The sequence below is a fragment of the Schistocerca cancellata genome, chromosome 8 (genome assembly GCF_023864275.1).
Source record: "Schistocerca cancellata isolate TAMUIC-IGC-003103 chromosome 8, iqSchCanc2.1, whole genome shotgun sequence".
NCBI lineage: Eukaryota > Metazoa > Arthropoda > Insecta > Orthoptera > Acrididae > Schistocerca > Schistocerca cancellata.
The window spans coordinates 498,474,775-498,497,673 of NC_064633.1; the positions used below are offsets into that span (position 1 = coordinate 498,474,775).

A 22,899-nucleotide genomic window follows, 5' to 3' on the forward strand; every position below is an offset into this window, starting at 1 on the left:
ATCCTGCAAGAATGGAACCAATAATGACTGAAGAGAATCTTTGAATGTGACAGGACTGCAACCCTTCCACAAATAGCTGCAGATTTCAATGCAGGGCCATGAACAAGTGTCTGAGTGTGAACCAATCAACGTAACATCTTCAATGTGGACTTTCAGAGCCGAAAACCCAATCGTGTACCCTTGATACCTGCACAACACGAAGCTTTATGCTTCACCTGGGCCCTTCAAACCAACACTGGACTGTTGATGATTGGAAACATGTTGCCTTCTTGGACAAGTCTCGTATCAAATTGTACCGAGGGGATGGTCGTGTACAGGTATGGAGACAACCTCATGAATCCATGGACCCTGCATGTCAGCAGGGGACTGTTCAGACTGGTGGAGGCTCTGTAATGGTGTGGAGTGTGTGCAGTTGGAGTGATATGGGACCCCTGGTATGTCTAGACACAACTGACAGGTGACATGTATGTAAGCATTCTGTCTGATCACCAGCATCCATTCATGTGCATTCCGACAGACTTGGGCAATTCCAGCAGCAGAATGCGACACCCCACATGTCCAGAATTGCTAGAGTGGCTCCAGGACAAACCAAACAACATGCCACAGTGCACCACATGGTCACAAGATTCCCCTCTACACACCCAATTCCCCACAGAAATGCGACGAAAGATGTATGAGCAGAGCACGTCATAGTAGTTGCAGTTCTGCTGGCCACCAAACTCTCCAGACATGAACACTATTAAGCATATCTGGGATGCCTTGCAGTGTGCTGTTCAGAAGAAATCTCCATCCTCTTGTACTCTTACGGAATTATGGACAGCCCTGCAGGTTTCGTGGTGTCAATTTCCACCAGCACTACTTCCAGACATTAGTCGAGTCCCTGCCATGTCGTGTTGCGAGACTTCTGTGTGCTAACGGGGGCCTTGCACAATATTAGGCAGGTGTATCAGTTTCTTTGGCTCTTCAGCATATTTACTCCTGGAGTAGAATATAAACTGCCAATTACACAGTCTTCACGTATAACCTTGTTGATTTTTTATACAATAAGTCATGAAAAGCTGGTGTGTACAAACTACAGTTTATTTTTTATTTTTGGAAGACATTTGTATTCTTTCTTAGTAGCTTTTGCAGTGCAGTGTGGATGCAAACTTGACTAGAATACACAATAGTGCCGCAGAGTGCTTTGAGTTATACAGTGTAGTTCTGAAATTAATATTGTGCCAAGGACTTATATGTCATTTTGCATTCCTTATTTGGGTAGGACGGCAACGGCCTTGCCGCAGTGCATACACCGGTTCCCGTGAGATCACCAGGTTAAGCGCTGTCGGGCATGGTCGGCGCTTGGATGGGTGACCATCCAGGCCGCCATGCGCTGTTGCCATTTTTCAGGGTGCACTCAACCTCGTGATGCCAACTGAGGAGCTACTCGACCGAATAGTAGCGGCTTCGGTCAAGAATACCATCGTAACAACCGGGAGAGCGGTGTGCTGACCCCACGCCCCTTCTATCCGCATCCTACACTGAAGATGCCACGGCGGTCAGATGGTCCCGGTAGGCCACTTGTCGCCTGAAGACGGAGTGCTTTTTTTTTATTTGGGTAGGGCACGATAAAACAACTGCCCTGAGGACAAACCAAACAACATGCCACAGTGCTCCACATGGACACGATTCCCCACAACACACCCAATTCCACATATAAAAGCGACAAATTCCATACAGAAAAGCGACAAATTCCACACAGAAAAGCGACAAAAGATGTATGAGCAGAAATGTGACGAAAGATGTATGAGCAGAGCACATCAGAGTAGCTGCAGTTGCGCAGTAACATCTGTTTTCTGGTGCTTTCTAGCAACTGTTCAAACATATATATTCCTTACAGGTCGTGGGAATATACTGTGAAAAGTGCTTTGAGAAGCGTTAGTTTCAAAGTAAATTTCTTTCTATGCAAGATGAATTATGTTACATGTGAGAATGTACAATGAATTTCTTAAACCACCGAGTGTTTGACTCTCATTCAAAACTGAATACTCTGAAAACCAGCCACATAGAAAAATTTCAGGCCCACATTTATGTCACTATTTAAAGTATTACTGGGACATTTGTGCTCGATACAACTTTAAGGGTAACATATGCTGTATGTGAAAGCTTAGATTTTCTTGTGCCTATACTATATGTATATTAATTTAAACTATGAACTTTTCCTATTTGTTTGTTTGCACTGCTTAACAGTGATATTGCTATTTGCTGACAACAGCTGACAACACCAGTATCCAGTGCTCTGAATATCTGCTGTCATTGGCTGGCGAAGTCATGTGATGTTAGCTGTAATCGGCTGGCAAAAGCCCATCGTTATCTTGCTTTCGATACTTCGGAAACTAGTGTGCTATGTTTGGCAGAATTCGTATTTATACTTTCGCAATACAAAAATACGCAGCATACATGCTGCTGTTCACTCGTCTTTTTTTCTTGGTTTCTTTTCCTAAAGTGCTGGGAAGCCCTACGCCAGTATATAAAACCTTTACCATTCAAAGATTGGATAAATTTTACAGTACCAAGGTAAAGTATACTGTCACTTAAATGGTGAAAGTGTATTTTCACCCGGGAAGATGTGTATTTTCACCTGGCAAAAAGTGTGGTTTTAACAGGGAAATCACAGGGAATTTTCTTCCTTGTCCACGTATACACCCTGTGTAATCGAGCTTTGTTCCTGATTTACAGTTTTTTCTCCTCACACTCTTCTCCATTATCAAATTAACTGTTCCCTGGTGATGCCTCAGAATGTGCCCTGCCAACTGATCGCTTCCTTTAGTGATGTTGTGCCATTAACTACTTTTCTCCCTAATTCAATTCAGTGGCGCTTTATAGGATATTCGATAGGCCCATGTAATAATCAGCATTCTTCTATAACACCACGCTTCATAAGTTTATATTTTTATCTTGTCAGAACTGTTTATTCTTCATGGTTTACTTCTGTGTAAAGCTACAAACCATACAAATACCTTCAAGAAAAGACTTCAAAGACTTAAAATTTATATTTCTCTCTTTCAGAGACACTTTGCCATTGCCAGTTTGCATTTTATATCCTCTCTGTTTTGGCCATCATCAGTTATTTTGCTGCCCAAATAGGAAAAATGGTCTATCTTACTGTCACCAAAGCTTTCATTTCTTCACTTAAAACATTAATTCGCTTTTCAAATTTTTCTTGGTATCCTTCACAGTTTGCTCAATGTATACATTTAATAGCATCAGGGTTATGCACTCTTTCTCAATCCCTTCTCAAATACGAAGTGTGATTGGAAAGTTTTAAGAATGGGCTTGGAATTGTACAATGGTGGTACTTGCATGCTATTGTGATGCATCTCCTTCAAAATAGTCCCCTTCTGACTGAACACATCAACTCCTAGAGTGTTTCCACTTTCGAAAACATTCCTAGAATTTTTTTTCTGTATTGTGTTAAGGACACTCTCCACATCTGCCTGGATGTATTCAATCTAGTCAAGTCACTTCCCTTTCAATGAAAATTTAAGTTTAGGAAACAGGTAGAAGTCTGCAGGGGCCAAATCAGGGGAATATTGGTCAAAAATTCAATGATGGAGAAGGCATGATGAGCCGGAGCATTGTCATGGTGTAGCACCCAACTCTTGTCTTTCCACAATGCAGGCTCTTTCTTCCGCACCTTTCGCGCAAACGCTCTAGGACACATTTGTAGTATTCCTGGTTAATTATCTGTCCTCCAGGGGTAAAGTCAAGAAGCACAACACCGGTAGAATCGGGGGGGGGGGGGGATAAAAATAAAAATCACCATCACTGTCTTCACCTTTGATCGAATATGGCGTGCTTTTTTCGATCATGGTGAACCTGGAGTCTTCCACTGTGAAGACTGCACTTTGGTTTCTGGATCATATCCATATACCCATGATTCATCACCTGTAATTACCCTATTTAACAAATCTTTGTCATTTTTAGTAAGATTAATCAGTTCTGGGAACACTTCAAGTCGGTATTGTCTCTGCTCACTTAACAACACTTCTGAAACGAATTTTGTGGACACTCAATGTATGTTCAGATCTTCAGTTAAAATTGACTGAACTGCATAGAAACTTAAATTAAGTTCATCAGCCATCTCCATAATTGTAAGTCTATGATCAGAGTGCACTAAGTTGCGAACTTTCACAACATTTTCATTTGTTTCCGAGGTGGAAGGACGGCCAGACCATGGTTTATCTTCAAATGATTCGCAGCCATTTTTAAATCTGTTGAAACAGACAAAAACATTTGACTGGCTCATAAAGTTATCTCCAAAAGCTGTTTTTAATAGTTTGTAAGTCTCAGAAGCTGATTTCCCAGTAAAAAATCACACAAACTTGTTGCTCCGTTTTTATATCCGTTTTCACACAGACAGAAAGACAGAATGCGGCAACAAGCCCTAACAGACCCGCACTCAACCAGCTGCCACAACCAACTGAAAAAAGAAAAAACGCAGTTTCCTGTCAGAGGGCATTCAAGGATAAGGCAATAACTCACTCCTCACCTTCCGTGTACCTGCCTGCCAAACCAGTAAGCAGTAGTGGATCCATTCTTGAAACTTTCCAATCACACCTCATACTACTTTCCTTTCATATGCTTCAATTCTTGTGACTGCCATCTGGTTGCCATATAGGTTGTAGATCCCCTTCCACTTCTTGCGTTTTATCTCTGCAACCTTCGATATTTTGAAGAAAATATTCCAGTCAATAAGGTCAAAAGGGTTACTCTAAATCTACAAATGGAGGTTTGCCATTTTCAGCCTGTTCTCTAAGGTAAGTCATAGGGATGGTTTTGCCTTGCCTGTGCTTACATTTCTCCAGATTTGGTTGCAAGGTATACATTTTATGACCAGCTCAACTTTCCACAATTGAGTGATTCGCCAATAGTTCCCACTAGCTTTTCTGGCAACTTTTTTAGATTACAACTACCCACCATGATTGGTTACTATACCACTACCTTGCTTGACTTCTGCAGTGTGTCAGGTCTGGGATAGCTGCTCTGCTGAAGGTGAAACAAGTTCTTACATCGTTCATGTGGTCAACCATGTTTCCAATGTTGTATCATGGAACTGTGCACACAGGTAAGCACCATCTGCCTTACTACGTTCTTTTCATGGTTTATTTTGTGCTGAGGAGTGTGCGGGGACAAGGTGGAGAGAGGATAGGGCAATCCCTCCCCTCCCCGCCACAGCCTCCTCCTTACTGCGCCCAGTTACCTCTCCCATCATGCACTGCTGCTGCTGCATGTAGTCTGACTTCAGCTGCCAGAAATTGTGTGTGTGTATGTGTGTGTTTGTGTTTGTGACAAAGGCCTTGTCAGTCGAAATCTTGTTTTGTGACAGTCTTTTTGTTGTGCCTACCTGCGACTCAGCATCTCTGCTGAGTAGCCACTATCCTTTTCATAATGTTGTTACATTCCATCATGGATTTTTCATTGTTTAATATTGAGATTTTAATTATTAAATGTTATCAAGGCAGTTTTGTTGATAAAATTATGTTTTTAAAATTATGAAGAAGATCACTCATCTCTTACATCACAATGCCATCTTTCAGTATGTCTGTCGCTTTTCTAAGAAAAGGGTTTCATTGTCACCTATGACTCTTTAGGCTGATGCGATTTACTAACTGTGTGTCTAAAGAAATACACTGGTTTGGTTTCAATGTCCTGTCTGATTTTCTTTGCTGTCCACATTTCAGAACCATATAGGACATTCTATGCAAAACACTTGATCAGCCTTTTCCTTAAATATTTGTCCATATTTGTGCAAAAAACTCATTTTCTTATAAAATAGCTGTTTTGCCATTATTTTCTTGCTTTTTGAGGGAGTCTATAATCCCTATATGGTTGTCTCCAACAGGGTCTATACGACCCAGGACACCCGGGAGATCCGGGAAAAACTTGGGAATTTTTTCATCCGGAAGAAAACCGGGAAAAACCCGGTAATTGTTTAGAATTCCAGGAATTTTTCATTGTTTTAGTTTTCAGTCAAATTTTTGTGATTTTGACTGGTAAGAACCAATACTCTAACAAAGGGTGTTATTGTATCCCACTACTGCAGAATAATACTGCAGCTACAAAACATGAACGGCAAAAAACCTAGTTGCAAAGGAAACGCGCCATATACAACAACAAAACAGTGCTCATACCAGCGTCTGCCAACAGTAAAGTGTGTCAAAGGCCTTAGGAACTCTATGCAGTGCTTTAAAACAACAAATTGCCTCCAATGAGCGTGACGTGACAACTGTTTAAATTAGATTGGTTTGAGCAGTTGCGGGCGGGCTCTTGTGCATGCGCAATTGAGTCACGTATCAGTAGTACCTTCTCCCGCTTTTGGTTACGGAAGTGTGGCTGGCCGCCACTACTTAATATTGCCCCTGTTCGGAAATATCGTAGATCCGGGGCTGATGCACAGAGCAGTCTGAGTTGTGGTGGGGAGGTGGGTCCTCTCCACGTGACCTGTGTTTACGTTCAGTGATTTTGTTGTTTCCTCTTCGTTTATTGCTCTCACATTAAATGATAACAAAACGGATTTTTGTGACCGGGAGCTATCAAATGAATTAAAATACGTTTGCATAAGCAGGCTAAAATAAGTTAATAGTTTCAGATTTTATTTCCACCTTTGACAGTCAAGCATTAATCGCCTTACAGAACAAAGAAGTTATTTTTGCCGGTTTGTTAAAGAGATTTGGCTTTTATTAATCCTTTCTACTGAGGCAGTCAATTTATTTGAAACAAAGTGTTTAATTTCATACTATTGGCTAGTTTCAACTGTTCGCTGCATTTCAAGTGCACATATGGCATTATGCCATAATAAAGAACCAAACATGAGTACTGGTACTCCAAGAACATTTACATACGGATGCGCATTTTAAGCCGAATTATGCATTCTAGTATGGTTCGCAAAATCCCGATGCTCTTGAAGTATCCTTTGATGTCTTGTTTCTTTTATGACATAATGTAAGATCTTTTAATGTTTTACACATACGAACATATGGGCTTCCTGCGTCATCGTAGCTGCGCAAGTGCAGTGACACCAGTTATCTGGCATTTTCTTGCAACTGCTGAAACGAACCTATTTCTAAAAGGTCGCAGGAAAATATTGCGAATGGTGGTTCGAAAAGCGTTACATTCAAAGCAGATTTCCTTCTACGCGAGAATGTATGATGAATTTCTTAAATCACAAAGTGTATGACTCTTATTTAAAAATTCAACTCTTTGAGGACAACCACTTAGAAGAATTTCGAGCCCAGAAGATGAGACATTTGCGTCGTTATTAAAAATTTTACTGGCACATTTGTGTGATGTATCTTAAAGTGCAACACGCGCAAAAAAGATCAACACTATATGTGGAAGCTTAGCTTCTCTTCCAACTTATTAACCTTCCAGACCAATATTATATGTGAATGCTATGTATATTAATTTAAGCCATTGTGTATTTGCGCTACTTAAGAGTGACCTTGCTATTGGCCGACTACATCACGTGTCCTATTGCTGTCATCAGCTGGAGAGGTCACGTGAATGAGCTATGATGCTTACAAAAGAGCATTGCAATCTTAATTTCAATGCTTCAGAAAGTAACTTGCATTGTTTGGTGGAATTCAAATTTATACCTTCGTAATATGAAAATGTGCAGCGTACACGCTGCTGCACATCAAAGATCTTTCAAAACGTGTTTTTCCCCAAGTTTCGTTTTCTAAAGTGCCAGGAAATTCTACGTGGGTATGACCTTTACAGTGCCGAGGAAGAGTATACTGTCGGTTAACGAGGAAGAGTATACTGTCGCTTAACACGGAAAAAGTGTATTTTCACCCAGGAGAAAGTGTATTTTTAACTGGGAAATCCAGGAAAAATCCTGGAATTTTTTTTCCTTGTCCACATATACACCCTGCCCAAGTGTTGGGTCAGAGGGATGTCTCCCAGATATAGATGGTAGAACAGAAAATTTAGCACTTCCAGCAGATCGAAAGGCACTGAAGCACCTGACCTACAGTGGGTGGCTGCAAAAGGTGTCTGTGCTCTGAAAAGCTTCCAGATTTACTGTGGAAGGCATCACAATACCACTGCAAATTACATTCCCTACATAATGTGTTCTTCATTTTATGTGCTCCTCTGTACTGTTAGTAAAACCACATTTTCAGTGAATGAATTCAGATTTCTTTTCCTTAACATATCATATCCAACCATTTAAATTTTGTTCATGGTAAAGTTGCAGGTCTACAGAAAGTTAAAACAAACTACTAACTTTGTTGGCTTTCAGGCCAATTGTCATTTTGGAGAAGGTAATTTTGGGTACTGGGGCTTGCCATTGTAAACTACTAAAACAGTTAAACTGCTGATGTTTCAACTGACATGCTGCGGTCCTCTTGAGGGCAGTTCACTGCTATATACTGGTGAATGTCTTCCTTTATATACTATCATTTTCAGTTATGTGGTGGGTACTGACGTCACTTATCTGAGATGCCATTGGACAATTTGAAAAGGTTGTTATGGAGGGGTGACTGTACAGTACACTATTGCCAGCGCTAACATGGTGGCTGATTAGAAGGCAACACTGGTAGAAGGTAGCGTTATCAGCTGTCTGTTGCCTTTGACACTCTGGTAAATGTTGGTAGGCAAACTCTCATTGGTGATTGAAAGATAATAGCAAACCGGCAGTTTTTATCCAAGGTGCAGTGTTTTCCTGCAGCAAGGCATTAAGGCCGCATGGAAGTTCTCTCTCAATTGCTGTTTATACCGTCAAACACTGGTGGCTGGCAAGCACACGTGGTCAACTGGGCTGGAATCGCCGGCAGCCAGGCCTCGGGTAACTTGCAACCATCCTCCCCATTCACATTGTTAGAGTGTTTTATTATTTCAGTAGTCTGGGAGACCCATTAGCATTTGCATTTCAGAACACTAACAATATGTACTACTGGGACAGAACAAGTCAGACCACCAGGAAAGTAACCATCCTATCAGTTTTGAAGAACCTCGCATGGTTGCTCAAAAGCTGTGGATGCAGCAACAGAAAATAGAGGCAACTGAAATAATTAAATGCCCTAATAACATGAAAAAAAAAGGTGTGGTTCCTGAAGAGGGGCAGCAGCCTTTTCAGTAGTTGCAGGAGCAAAAGTCTGGACGACTGAAAGATCTGGCCTTGTGACACTAACCAAAACGGCCTTGCTGTGCTGGTACTGTGAACGGCTGAAAGCAAGGGGAAACTACAGCTGTAATTTTTCCCGAGGGCAAGCAGCTTTACTGTATGGTTAAATGATGAAGGCGTCCTCTTGGGTAAAATATTCTAGAGGTAAAATAGTCCCCCATTCGAGTCTCCAGGTGGGGACTACTCAAGAGGACATCGTTATCAGGAGAAAGAAAACTGGTGTTCTACGAATCAGAGTGAAGAATGTCAGATCCCTTAATCGGGCAGGTAGGGTAGAAAATTTAAAAAGGGATATGGATAGGTTAAAGTTAGATATAGTGGGAATTAGTGATGTTCAGTGGCACGAGGAACAAGACTTTTGGTCAGGTGAACAAGAGGTTATAAATACAAAATCAAATAGGGGTAACGCAGGATAGGTTTAATTTAAATAGGAGTGCGGGTAAGCTACTACAAACAGCATAGTGAACGCATTATTTTGGCCCAGATAGATACGAAGCCCATGCCTACTACAGTAGTACAAGATTATATGCCAACTAGGTCTGCAGATGAAGAAATTGATGAAATGTATGATGAGATAAAAGAAATTGTTCAGGTAGTGAAGGGAGACGAAAATTTAATAGTCATGGGTGACTGGAATTTGAGAGTAGGAAAAGGGAGAGAAGGAAACATAGTGGGTAAATATGGATTGGGGGAGAGAAATGCAAGAGGAAGCCGTCTGGTGGAATTTTGCACACAGCATAACTTAATCATAGCTAACACTTGGTTCAAGAATCATAAAAGAAGGTTGTATACATGGAAGAATCCTGGAGATACTAAAAGGTATCAGATAGATTATATAATGGTAAGACAGAGATTTAGGAACCAGGTTTTAAATTGTAAGACATTTCCAGGGGCAGGTGTGAACTCTGACCACAATCTATTGGTTATGGACTGTAGATTAAAACTGAAGAAACTGCAAAAAGGTGGGAATTTAAGGAGATGGGACCTGGATAAACTGACTAAACCAGAGGTTGTACAGAGTTTCAGGGAGAGCATAAGGGAACAAATGGCAGGAATGGGGGAAAGAAACACAGTAGAAGAAGAATGGGTAGCTCTGAGGGATAAAGTAGTGAAGGCAGCAGAGGATCAAGTAGGTAAAAAGACAAGGGCTAGTAGAAATCCTTGGGTAACAGAAGAGATATTGAATTTAATTGATGAAAGGAGAAAATATAAAAATGTAGTAAATGAAGCAGGCAAAAAGGAATACAAACGTCTCAAAAATGAGATCGACAGGAAGTGTAAAATGGTTAAGCAGGGATGGCTAGAGGACAAATGTAAGGATGCAGAGGCTTATCTCACTAGGGGTAAGATAGATACTGCCTACAGGAAAATTAAAGAGACCTTTGGAGAAAAGAGAACCACTTGTATGAATATCAAGAGCTCAGATGGAAACCCAGTTCTAAGCAAAGAAGGGAAAGCAGAAAGGTGGAAGGAGTATATAGAGGGTCTATACAAGGGTGATGTACTTGAGGACAATATTATCGAAATGGAAGAGGATGTAGATGACGATGAAATGGGAGATACGATACTGCGTGAAGAGTTTGACAGAGCACTGAAAGACCTGAGTCGAAACAAGGCCACAGGATTAGACAACATTCCATTGGAACTACTGACGGCCTTGGGAGAGCCAGTCCTGACAAAACTCTACCATCTGGTGAGCAAGATGTATGAGACAGGCGAAATACCCTCAGACTTCAAGAAGAATATAATAATTCAAATCCCAAAGAAAGCAGGTGTTAACAGATGTGAAAATTACCGAACTATCAGTTTAATAAGTCACGGCTGCAAAATACTAACACAAATTCTTTAGAGACGAATGGAAAAACTGGTAGAAGCTGACTTCGGGGAAGATCAATTTGGATTCCATAGAAATATTGGAACACGTGAGGCAATACTGACCTTATGACTTACCTTAGAAGAAAGATTAAGGAAAGGTAAACCTACATTTCTAGGATTTGTAGACTTAGAGAAAGCTTTTGGCAATGTTGACTGGAATACTCTCTTTCAAATTCTGAAGGTGGCAGGGTAAAATACATGGAGCGAAAGGCTATTTACAATTTGTACAGAAACCAGATGGCAGTTATAAGAGTAGAGGGACATGAAAGGGAAGCTGTGGTTGGGAAGGGAGTGAGACAGGGTTGCAGCATCTCCCCGATGCTATTCAATCTGTATATTGAGCAAGCAGTAAAGGAAACAAAAGAAAAGTTCGGAGTAGGTATCAAAATCCATGGAGAAGAAATGAAAGCTTTGAGGTTTGCCAATGACGTTGTAATTCTGTCAAAGACATCAAAGGACTTGGAAGAGCAGTTGAACAGAATGGACAGTGTCATGAAAGGAGGGTATAAGATGAACATCAACAAAAGCAAAACAAGGATAATGGAATGTAGTCTAATTAATTCGGGTGATGCTGAGATTATTAGATTAGGAAATGAGACACTTAAAGCAGTAAAGGAGTTTTGCTATTTGGGGAGCAAAATAACTGATGATGGCCGAAGTACAGAGAAATATAAAATGTAGACTGGCAATGGCAAGGAAAGCGTTTCTGAAGAAAAGAGATTTGTTAACATTGAGTATAGATTCAAGTGTCATGAAGTCATTTCTGAAAGTATTTGTAAGGAGTGTAGCCATGTATGGAACTGAAACATGGACGGTAAATAGTTTAGACAAGAAGAGAACAGAAGCTTTCGAAATGTGGTGCTACAGAAGAATGCTGAAGATTAGATGGGTAGATCACATAACTAATGAGGAAGTGCTTAATAGAATTGGGGAGAAGAGGAGTTTGTGGCACAACCTGACCAGAAGAAGGGATCGGCTGGTAGGACATGTTCTGAGGCATCAAGGGATCACCAATTTAGTACTGGAGGGCAGTGTGGAGGGTAAAAATCGTGAAGGGAGACTAAGAGATGAATACACTAAGCAGATTCAGAAGGATATAGGCTGAAGTAAGTACTGGGAGATGAAGAAGGTAGCACAGGATATGGTAGCATGGACAGCTGCATCAAACCAGTATCAGGACTGAAGACCACAAGAACAACAATAACATGAACAGGGAGGATGGCTATAAGTTATCCGAGGCGTAGTGCCAGCAATTCTAGCCTGGCGCACTGTGTGTGCTTGGTAGCCAGAAGCACCATTTGATCCGGGTTTAACAGTACAAACAGCAGCCATGAGAGAACTGCCATGCGCCCTTGACACCTCGATGCAGGAGACCATCACCACCACCTGGATACGAGCTGCCAATCTGCTATTGCCTTCCAGTCGCCAACGAGAGTTTGCTGCACCTACTAAAGTTGTCTTACAATCAGCCAAGAGAGTAGCATAGGCAATAGCACACCGTACAGCCACTCTGCCATAACTACTTCTTCAAATTATCCAGTGTCATCTCAGATATGTGACATCAGTATTCACCAGACTATTGAAAATGACAGTATATCAACAAAGGCATTCACCACTATACAGCAGTGAACTGCCCTGAAGTCGACCGCAGCAAGTCAGTCAAACTGTTGGCAATTTAGCTGTTTTAGTATTTTACAATCATGCAGCCCAATACCCAAAATTATGCTACAAGGGGAGGCCGCCAATTGTGAAATTCAGATTCGATTCATACTGCGCATAATAAAAGCTCATGGCCGGAGGTATAATGTGGCAAAGCACCAAGATGCACTTCTCAGCCGTTGTCGAGAAAATCGACAGCTATAAGTAACTGTTGCGGTGAAATACTCTCTACGATTAATAATTTTCTACAGCGTCATGGCGCAGTGGTAAGCGCTCGGGTTCGTAATCCGAAGGTCACCCAATCGAATCTCACGCCATGCCACCTTTTTTTTAGTATTTGTTTTTTGTAATTCAAATGTGTGTGTACACACACCAAACGAAAGTGCTGGCAGGTCGATAGACACACAAACAAACACAAACACACACACAAAATACAAGCTTTTGCAGCCAACGGTTGCTTCGTCAGGAAAGAGGGAAGGAGAGGGAAAGACGAAAGGATGTGGGTTTTAAGGGAGAGGGTAAGGAGTCATTCCAATCCCGGGAGCAGAAAGACTTACCTTACGGGGAAAAAAGGACAGGTATACACTCGCACACACACCCATATCCAACCGCACATACACAGGATACAGAAGCATGTGCGGTTGGATATGGGTGTGTGTGCGCGAGTGTATACCTGTCCTTTTTTCCCCGTAAGGTAAGTCTTTCTGCTCCCGGGATTGGAATGACTCCTTACCCTCTCCCTCAAAACCCACATCCTTTCGTCTTTCCCTCTCCTTCCCTCTTTCCTGATGAAGCAACCGTTGGTTGCGAAAGCTTGAATTTTGTGTGTCTATCGACCTGCCAGCACTTTCGTTTGGTAAATCACATCATCTATATATATATAATTCCCAGCAATCAGTTGCAACAATTATGCATACAATAAGTTGTTGAAAGTCATTTGTCGTGGAAAAACTGGTGACTTCGAACATCATTATGTTTTCCGCAAACAAAGTTGTATTTCACAAATGTTATTAATTGTCTTCATAATGTTTACCACATATAGTTAACGGAAGATATAGAAACAATGTTCTGAAATGAATAAGTATAGCGTAAGTCAAACGTTCGAATTAGAATAGAGACCCCACAAACACAAATTTGCTGTGGCAGGTATGAAATATAAACTCCGTTACTCGCTCGTTATACTTGAAGGACAGATGTTGAATGGGCCGAAACGAGCCGCCGCATAACAGCGTAGTTGCCTGCTAACTTCAAAAGAAGGTAGATGCGGTCCCTAGCGCAACTTATTAACATCGTCGAAAATCAGTGTGTACGTGAGAGCTTTGGTACACCCTGTTAAACAAACGGAAAAATTGAGGCGGTACAATTGAAGAGCGATCCGGGCCCTTCGCATGAAAGTGATGTGATCGAAGATTCTATACACAGTGAAATGGCGAAACAACAATTGAAAGATGCGTTGGTGTATTTTGAAAGCCTCCTTTGTAACAGTAATCGCATCGCAGCAGAACCGTCATCAACAATAACGAAGAAGCCATGGTAATTGGGGAGGAAATGTTCCAGAATACGCTGCAAATGCTCGCCGAAAAAACCCTTGTTCATGATGAGGAACTGATAGACATTAATGAAATCGACAATAACAATGCCTACAAAGACGTTGAAACGAGTCCCATTGCCAACGAATCATCAGACGAATACAAGCTGGACGAGAAGTAAAAAAGAAAAGGTACGACTCTATTTCTCTGGATTACAAAATTAGAGCTGTCAATCCGGCCAAAGAACATCCAGGCAGGAGTCTCAAAACTCTACAAAAAAAGGGGTGCTCTCATTTGACAAATGGACTATTTATCCAGGTGGGAAGAGCAAATCAAACGTGGCGGTAGCGAATTTGATAAATATTGTACCATCGATTCATGGGTGCATGATCGCTTCGTAGAAGCTCGACAAAACTTCCAGCAAGTTGCTACCAGAAACCTGCAGCAGTGGTCCTCGAGCGCTGCAAGTCAGTTCCCAGATTTCAACTTCAAAGCTTCAAAAACATGAGTCACCGAATTTAAAAAGAAGCATGGGATTCGGCAATGGAAAATCACAAAATTTGTTTCCTGGAAAGAGACGGGTACCCAAGACGAAATTTTGGCCGCAGCAGACACATTTCGGATCCAGACGGGAACGTTGGTAACTAACTTCGACAAAGATTTCATAATTAATACTGATCAAACAGGTACGTAGAGAGCTGTTCACAAATGTAATATGACATGATGATAGAATATGATAATCTGATATATGATAGATGACATAGATTTCGTATATTTCTTATATAAACAATATTTTTAAATGTCATGGTACCAGTGCCAGTCCACGTTCAACAGAACTCTCGCCGAAAAAGGGTCAAAGGCTGTCCTGGAAACCCGACACGACATGAACAAGGTGACGCATTCGTATACGGCACAATATTCAATCACAATGTCTGGACGAGTCTTGCCTCTTGTTTTCGTATGCCTCCAAGAGTCCACAGGTACGTTTGGACCCAGAGTACAGAAGACAGTCGACGAGTACGCCAAGAAGTATACCAACGTTGTTATTACATCCTCCAAATCCGGTAAACTAACAACGGGTTTGTTCATGGACTTCTTGTGTAATGCTTTGCAACCATACGTACAAAAGAAAGAATTTCTCCTTCTGATCAATTCTTGGGGTGGGCAAACGAACCCGGCGTTTTATGATGAGATGTTCCAGGACGATAAGAAGTTACCAACATGCACTATAAAAGTCATTCCTCCTAAGTGCACTCCTCTCGTCCAACCGTGTGATGTGTATTTTTACCGGCAGGAAAAAAATTTGATCAAGCGCCTTCAAAATTGTGCTTTTTTAATCGAGCGAAACCGTGACATCAACTCCAGAGACGATTGTGTAAAAATCCAATCCATCGTCCACCACCAATTGTCTTCTCCGATTTTTGCCAATACGATATGATACGTGTGGTATGCATCAAACCTGACGAACGATAGAACAATTTATCAGAATGTCAAGCAGGTGTGTTTCCCAACAGATAATTTTAAAAAAACAATTGTTCTTGTAAAAACGCATCGTTTATCGGATGTGCTTGATGTTGTGCTGTTTTCTGCTTTCCATGTTTCTATGATAACTATCACTCTGGTTCGTGCGATGCTCCAGCTACTTCTGGTCACTAATTGTTAATTATGTGCGAGTGTATACCAAATTTTTCAATAAATTGTATCCACTTGAATATTATTTGTGATATTGTGTTTTATTTCGAGTATTATTTTTCCACGACAAACGACTTTCAACAACTTATTATATGCATAATTGTTGCAACTGATTGCCAGGAATTGTGTGTGTATGTATACATTTGAATTACAAAAAACAAATACTAAAAAAAAAAAAAAAGGTTGCATGGCGCGAGATTCGATCCGGTGACCTTTGGATTACGAACCCAAGCGCTTACCGCTGCGCCACGACGCTGTAGAAAATTATTAATTGTAGAGAGTATTTCACCGCAACGGTTTCTTTTAACTGTCGATTTTCTCGACAACGGCTGAGAAGTGCATCTTGATGCTTTGCCACATTACACCTCTGGCCATGAGCTTTTATTATGCGCAGTATGAATCGAATCTGAATTTCACAATTGGCGGCCTCCCCTTGTTAATCCAAAACTACTAGCTTGCATATATTTTGCTGCGAAAATGCAATTACTCAAAATTTCAAATGATATTTTTCAGGATAACGGATCTACTTGCATTATGTTCTGTGCAACATGCCAAGAATGAGAACCTTCAGGGTTGTGGGACAAGTCAAGGTATAAGTTCACAAATGAAAAATGTAAGAGGCACAGTGTGCTCACTGTTTTAGCAATCATGTATACCTACACTGTCAATTACTCTTTGTGCTTACGTCTGCTAATCAACCCAGTTAATAAGACAGAAAGCCACTACTTAGGGAGGGGGAGGTTACTGCTTCCTAAGCTTTATTAAATAACTTGATCCAGTTTAGAGGAATTAGTGACATTTTCCAACTCAGCCTATAATTAGTATTACTAGCAAAAAATATCCACCGTCTCAAACTAATAAAAGAACTAAGAAATAATGAAGTAAGGTTCTCCATCCAAAGGTTGGTTTCAACACCATTGTGCTTTGTTACACTGGCCGGACCTATAATTTAATGTAGATTTAGAACCAGGGAGCAATTTGGCTCATTTCATATTAACAATTCATTGCCAGAAGTGAAAAAAACAATAAGTCAGAAGTGAAAACAACAATAAGTGACAGCATACGATCTTAGTATCGACATGGGATTGAACACCAGACCCTTGGATTTGTTATCTGGCATTTACTGTTAGCCACACACTAATAACATATCTGTAATTTAATAATTTCACACATTAACATTTAACCTTTGACCATTATTACCTTGGAGATTAGCTTCCCTATTGACAAATCCCATGGCTGCCAACTGCTCCAGCTGTGCCCTATATCTTTCTTCCGGTGGCTGGTTACCGACTCCAGACTGTGTAGACATGCTGGACAACTGCACCACAAAAGAAGAGAAAATTTAGAGAGTGCAACCAATTTCAAAATTTAACAAAAGTAGTTTGAAGTAAATATAAGATTGAAGGATAGATTGTTCCAAAAAATAATTTATTCATGAGAGCTATTTATGTCCTGTAGAAGTTCACTACACGTTTTCTGGCTTGCATAACTTAATAGTGTTACTGCACATTTTGAAGTAAACAGGATAAGTTAGTTTATTTGTTCTGTGGATCATTAACTGTGACCTCTAACTAATATAGAAAACCACACACACACACACACACACACACACACACACACACACACACACACACAGGCACAGGCACATTCAGAAATTATATTACGCAGTAGCAGTTGTCAAGCAGATATGATTTCATTTTGTGTTTGCAGATAATTTTATTTCCATTCAATTCTTTACATCACTCTGTAAGTAGTCAAAGATTTTTTTTTCTCTGAATACCTGCCTATGACCAACAGTGTAACTTACTTCTCATTCTAGTATTACATTTATGAATCTTACTGTTTCCACTGTGACAGTGTTGATAACACATTTCATATGGAAGTAAATTTAGAGACTCTTGTTGCTGCACATCTCGATAGAATCTAGTCATCAAAATCAATTACATTTCAAGAGAAAGGATTAAAATATCATGGGGACTATTTGGAGTAAACATGCAACACACTGGACTCTATGGCTTGAACTATTTTTTTTTTGTTTCTAATAAAATATTTATGGTAAAATAGTCACATTTGATCAGAGGTAACAAATCATCCATGAGTGGTAATCAGAAGACTTTTCTAACAGTATTAAAGAGTGCTTGTGCATTGTTGAGCCATCAGACAACAGCCAGGTGTCTAGATGGTGCAATGAAGAAGGTAACTAAACTTAGGCAACTAGTACAGGGGTACTGAGAATGTAACTTCTGTTTGTAATTACTACCACAGTAGACTTGTGTACACAACAGTGTTCATTAACTAATGGGTCCAACAGTGGTACGGAGCTGCCGGTATCCATCAAATCAATAAATGGAGAGTGCAATAATGTTTTTGACACAGTGGAGTGAGAAGATTGTGACTGGAGCTAAGGCAATGATTTTGACTCAGAAACAAATACACCGGAGACCAGACACTAATGTCTTCATCCACAGAAAATAAGAGTCACGTTAATTCCAACTACTTGGTAGGTTCCCTGTGTTGTATTTTAGGACAGCAAAGGTTTGAACCTGATTTGAGATTTCCGACGAAGACATTTATTATGACACCCTACTAGAAATCTATTACACAATCCAGGATGTTTTTGTCTGTGATGAATGCCCATCCCCTAAGATGGTTGCAATGCACTGACACACTATATACTTTGGCTGCGAAACAGTATGTCATGCTCTCTACAACCCTTTTCTTAATCTTACTAACTGTAGCATGAAATTCAATGTTATAAACTTATCCTCATTATAAGCAACATCATTCTTCAATATAGGGATAAAAAACATCTATTATTACAAGTACCACAACATGGATGACAATTATGTTCCAATCAAATCCACGACTTACTTCAATGTTTTGTGCTCTTAAATGGCCAATAGCTCTTAGTTTCCGAAAACTTCTTGTAAATATTTTGATCTATCACTTTTCTCCTATCTTTTTGGGTGTACTTTAATTTCAGATTATTAATACACGTATAAACTGATTTATTATTATTATTATTATTATTATTATTATTATTACCAAGCATGCCCACAAATTTATCTGGTGTGTGCGGGGCTGAAGGTCGGGGGAGCAAACTTTAAAATTACTGTTTTCATATAAATGAGTTGGTCAGTTTCAAGACATTTCATGCCATGAGAACTAATTCTGATAGGTGAGACAGAAAAATTATTTTATCTTGAAGGACTGATGGTTATCTCTCACTTTTAGAAGTGTATGAGAATTCTGTAATGAGTAAAAATTATGTCTTACTGATTCCAGGGCGGTAACTACTTTGGTTTATATTTCTGTTATCCCTTTTTTGTTCATACCTTCTCCTTCCTGCCATTGCAATCAGGCCTCTTTCTGCTCTTTCATGCATCACTTTTGTTGATTTTTCATTCACTGAGTCTAGTGGTTTACTTGCAATGGTTTGCAACAAAAATTTTATGTTAATGGCTTCTGTAATTTCTTATATTGCATATAGTGAGGATAGCATCAGTACTTATATACTCATACAACATGGAAATAGTTCTTGTGCAACATCTGTGGAAATGGCAGCACTAATGTGCTTCTGAATTAGCTACATTTTTTAAGAAGTTACCCACTTTGTGTGAGTCGTCAAAGTGTTACTTTTTGTGTTTGTGTGTGAGGTATTTCATAGTTTTTAATACTATAACATTCTAATTTAATTATTACACCTTCAAATCTGGTGGAGCTCTCCTGGAGCTTCTGTAAAGGTACTGGCAGAAATAAAGCTGTGAGGACGGGGTGTGAGCCGTGCTTGGGTAGCTCAGATGGTAGAGCACTTGCCCGCAAAAGGCACAGGTCCTGAGTTCGCGTCTCAGTCCGGCACACAGTTTTAATCTGCCACGAAGTTTCTTTTAATGGTTTTACTATACAGCCGGCAGGGTTAAAATCATACCTATACTCTGCATCAAACAACAGTGAAGTTACTTGCATGTCTAGTAGTCGAGTTATGTTTCAAATAACACTCATTTCTCATATGGTATATGAGGTTAATTCTTTTCAGTGATTTTTGTTTTCCTTCACCTCTACAGATGTTTTAGGATTTGTTTTGAGAGTGTTGGAAAGGGGGGGGGGGGGCTAATTTGTACTCTTCACACAGATCTGGAAACATTTTGTGGGACAAATTCTTCGTATCCCTCCGCTCTGCCACCCCCACCCCCACCCCCCCAAAAAAAGAAAACCAACAACAGCACACTCACGATCCTGTCTCTCTCTCTCTCTCTCTCCCCCCCCCCCTCCCCCTCCTCCCTCTCACCTGCTTTTGACGCTATAGTGGTACTAGGATTTTGTTCTTAATTTGCTTTCCTGTTAATGCCAACATGTTCTTTGTTTGTTAAGTTTTTATTTTTGCCATTTTTATAATCTCCTTTATTATTTTTCTCTATTTGGCTATATTAATTTTATGTGGTCTTGACAGCATTACGATACAATATGTTCCACTTCCGTAGTGAAAATATCCTGATATTAGTGTTTATTGTGGTATGTTACTGAGATAGTTGAAATATTTCTTCAAATGCTATTAATACCTATTCTATAGTGAGTCAGTGAACTTTCTTCACTGTGTGTGAAATGTCTGCAAGCACCAAGTAAATGGGCTACTGCATCGGTTTTACATTATTTCCACTCTCATTTATGAGAATGTCCATGGTACAGTTTTGAATGTTGTTCTAAAGATTGCACTGTTGGTCACTTGTTTAGATAGCTTTATATTTCTTTTGGGAATCAAAATGTTTATAGCAAAATTAACAAAGTTATTTTTAATAACACAATAGACAATACCAAATAAAACAGTTGACTTATTCAATACCAATGAATTATTAAGAATGAGATGGGCTAAAAAATAATATGAGTTCTGTTTAATTCCCCTTTTTAATTTTTAACCTGTATTTTCTACTTTCTCCCCCTTCCTTGGATCTCTTTTCCACAGTCCTAACTTTTCCCCATTTACCCATGACTATTTGCTGCTGGGGCTTTCAATTCCTCCTGTTCTTTCCCTCAAAGCCACCTCCTCGCATTTCACAGAAATGGTCCTCACAATTATCCTCGTCTTTCCACACTCCTCAAGCCAAGATACATTCTCCATTGTCTGCTCTAGACAATACTGATCCAATAGCACCCTTCAATGACTCTATAATAAATAAAATACACATATAAAATATGCTAATAAAAACAATTTGCCACTGCAACAAGAACATACCATTCTAGCCATGAACTGCGAGAAGACATCCTGTTGGTTTGCTCCCTGAGTATCTCCTGCAATGGAGCTGGTAGTGGTCGTGGTGCTTGTAGGTGTTGATGTAGCAGTTGTTGCTGATGAAGTGTTTGTTGCTGTTGCAGGTGAACTGGTAGTAGCACTAGAAGAAGTCGTCGTGGCAGCAGTAGTACCTCCCAATGTTGTAGGTGCAGTCATGCCCATACTGCACACATATTTGAAATTTTACTGTTGTGCACAATGTATCTTTATATGTTAAACGGTCAGTTTATATTCTGCTACAATAGCATCTTGTTCTTGAATCCATGAAATAACAAGTACAAAGTGGAAAAATTCAAAACAGGCCAGAGCTGCCTTTCAATTCAACTTCAGCAACAAGCCTACAAATCTAACATTTACTAAAATGCATTTTTGTGCAAAACTTTTGAAAACTGGAATACTTCTGCCAAACACTTACTATTCAATATATACTACCAATTAATGTTTAAACTATATTTGATGGATTAAAATTTGCTGTCTGATGGACAGAAATACCCAGAAAGCAGTTATTAAGACCATCATATTCCATTAAGTGTTTACTTGTGCCCCATATTATTGATGATTGTCAAATTGTTTATGGGTATGAGTAGGGTGCTAGATTAGTCTTGCCCCCTTACACTCTGTGTTGCCTTCCATCAACTTACGAACTTTGAAAATTTGCACTGCTATCAATCTGCCAACACTGAAGTGTTTAGTTCTTTTCTTTGTGATATTTCATACACAGCAATGTGGGCACAAAACAAGCTTAGCTTTAACAAGGGCAGATAAGAATTATTTGTTATCTTTTGTGAAAAAGCTGATGGAATGATCTGTGGGCACTGTGAAAAATACATCTTAGGAGTGGGCCACAATTTCAAACTATCTTCTCTTTTGAAGCAAGATTCATGTTACCACTCCACCTCAATAAGTCTAATTTCCAGAATGGCATTCCTTCTTCCAAGACAGTGAATGTTATCTTCTGAAGAAATGTGTGTGTGTGTGTGGGGGGGGGGGGGGGGAGGACAAAGTACACAGATACCATCTTAAGTCATAAATAACTATTGTCAATAGTGTAAAAGATATATAAATGTGCTATTAGTTTTAATCACATTTGTTTTGAGAAATAATTGATACAAATAGTTTGAATAGTCTAGAACAGATAGGTAGCATTCCATACTGTTCTAACATGATCATTCACTGATTTCTCTCTGATACATCTGGGTATGAAAGTAGCTACAGTAACACCCTCCATCAACAAAACCCACTTTTAAGGAAAACCATCTTTTAACGAATATTTTCATCAGTCCTGGTGAAACTCTCATAAAGACAATGTCATTCCCCTCCCCCACTTCAAGAAAAAGTCAACTTTTACAGACTAAACATGAAAGATTCTGCAAATTAAAATCTAGTTTTTACACAATTTCTTACATGCCCTGTGAGTTTCTGATTTCTTTCAGTTTTACACTAGTCATATTTTGTGTCATGTAGCACAGTAAATGGAAATTTATTCAATCGCTCGACAGATACCTAGTTAGGTTAGGTCATATGGTCTGATGTCACAGTCATCAAGCCTACGAAGTACAAAAATGTAGATGTTTGTCTATTGAAGTGTCAAAGTTTTCATTTTACTTCTGTGGAGTTACAGCCTGCAAATGTAGAAAGATTATAACTTAGTAAAAGCTCCCTATCATCCGTGATGTCAATGACAATCT

At 39.8% G+C, this 22,899-nt stretch overlaps 1 protein-coding gene across 1 annotated transcript in view; it reads right to left on the reverse strand.

Annotated features, from left to right (window-relative positions):
• The window catches only part of LOC126095291 (ubiquilin-1), a 105,154-nt gene that overhangs the window by 3,660 nt on the left and 78,595 nt on the right, over positions 1–22,899 (reverse strand). The window contains exons 8-9 of the mRNA XM_049910073.1: positions 21,155–21,374; positions 17,125–17,242 (exon numbers count right to left, since the gene is read on the reverse strand). Coding sequence (XP_049766030.1) covers positions 17,125–17,242; positions 21,155–21,374 — 338 coding nt within the window. The remainder of the gene's footprint in view (positions 1–17,124; positions 17,243–21,154; positions 21,375–22,899) is intronic.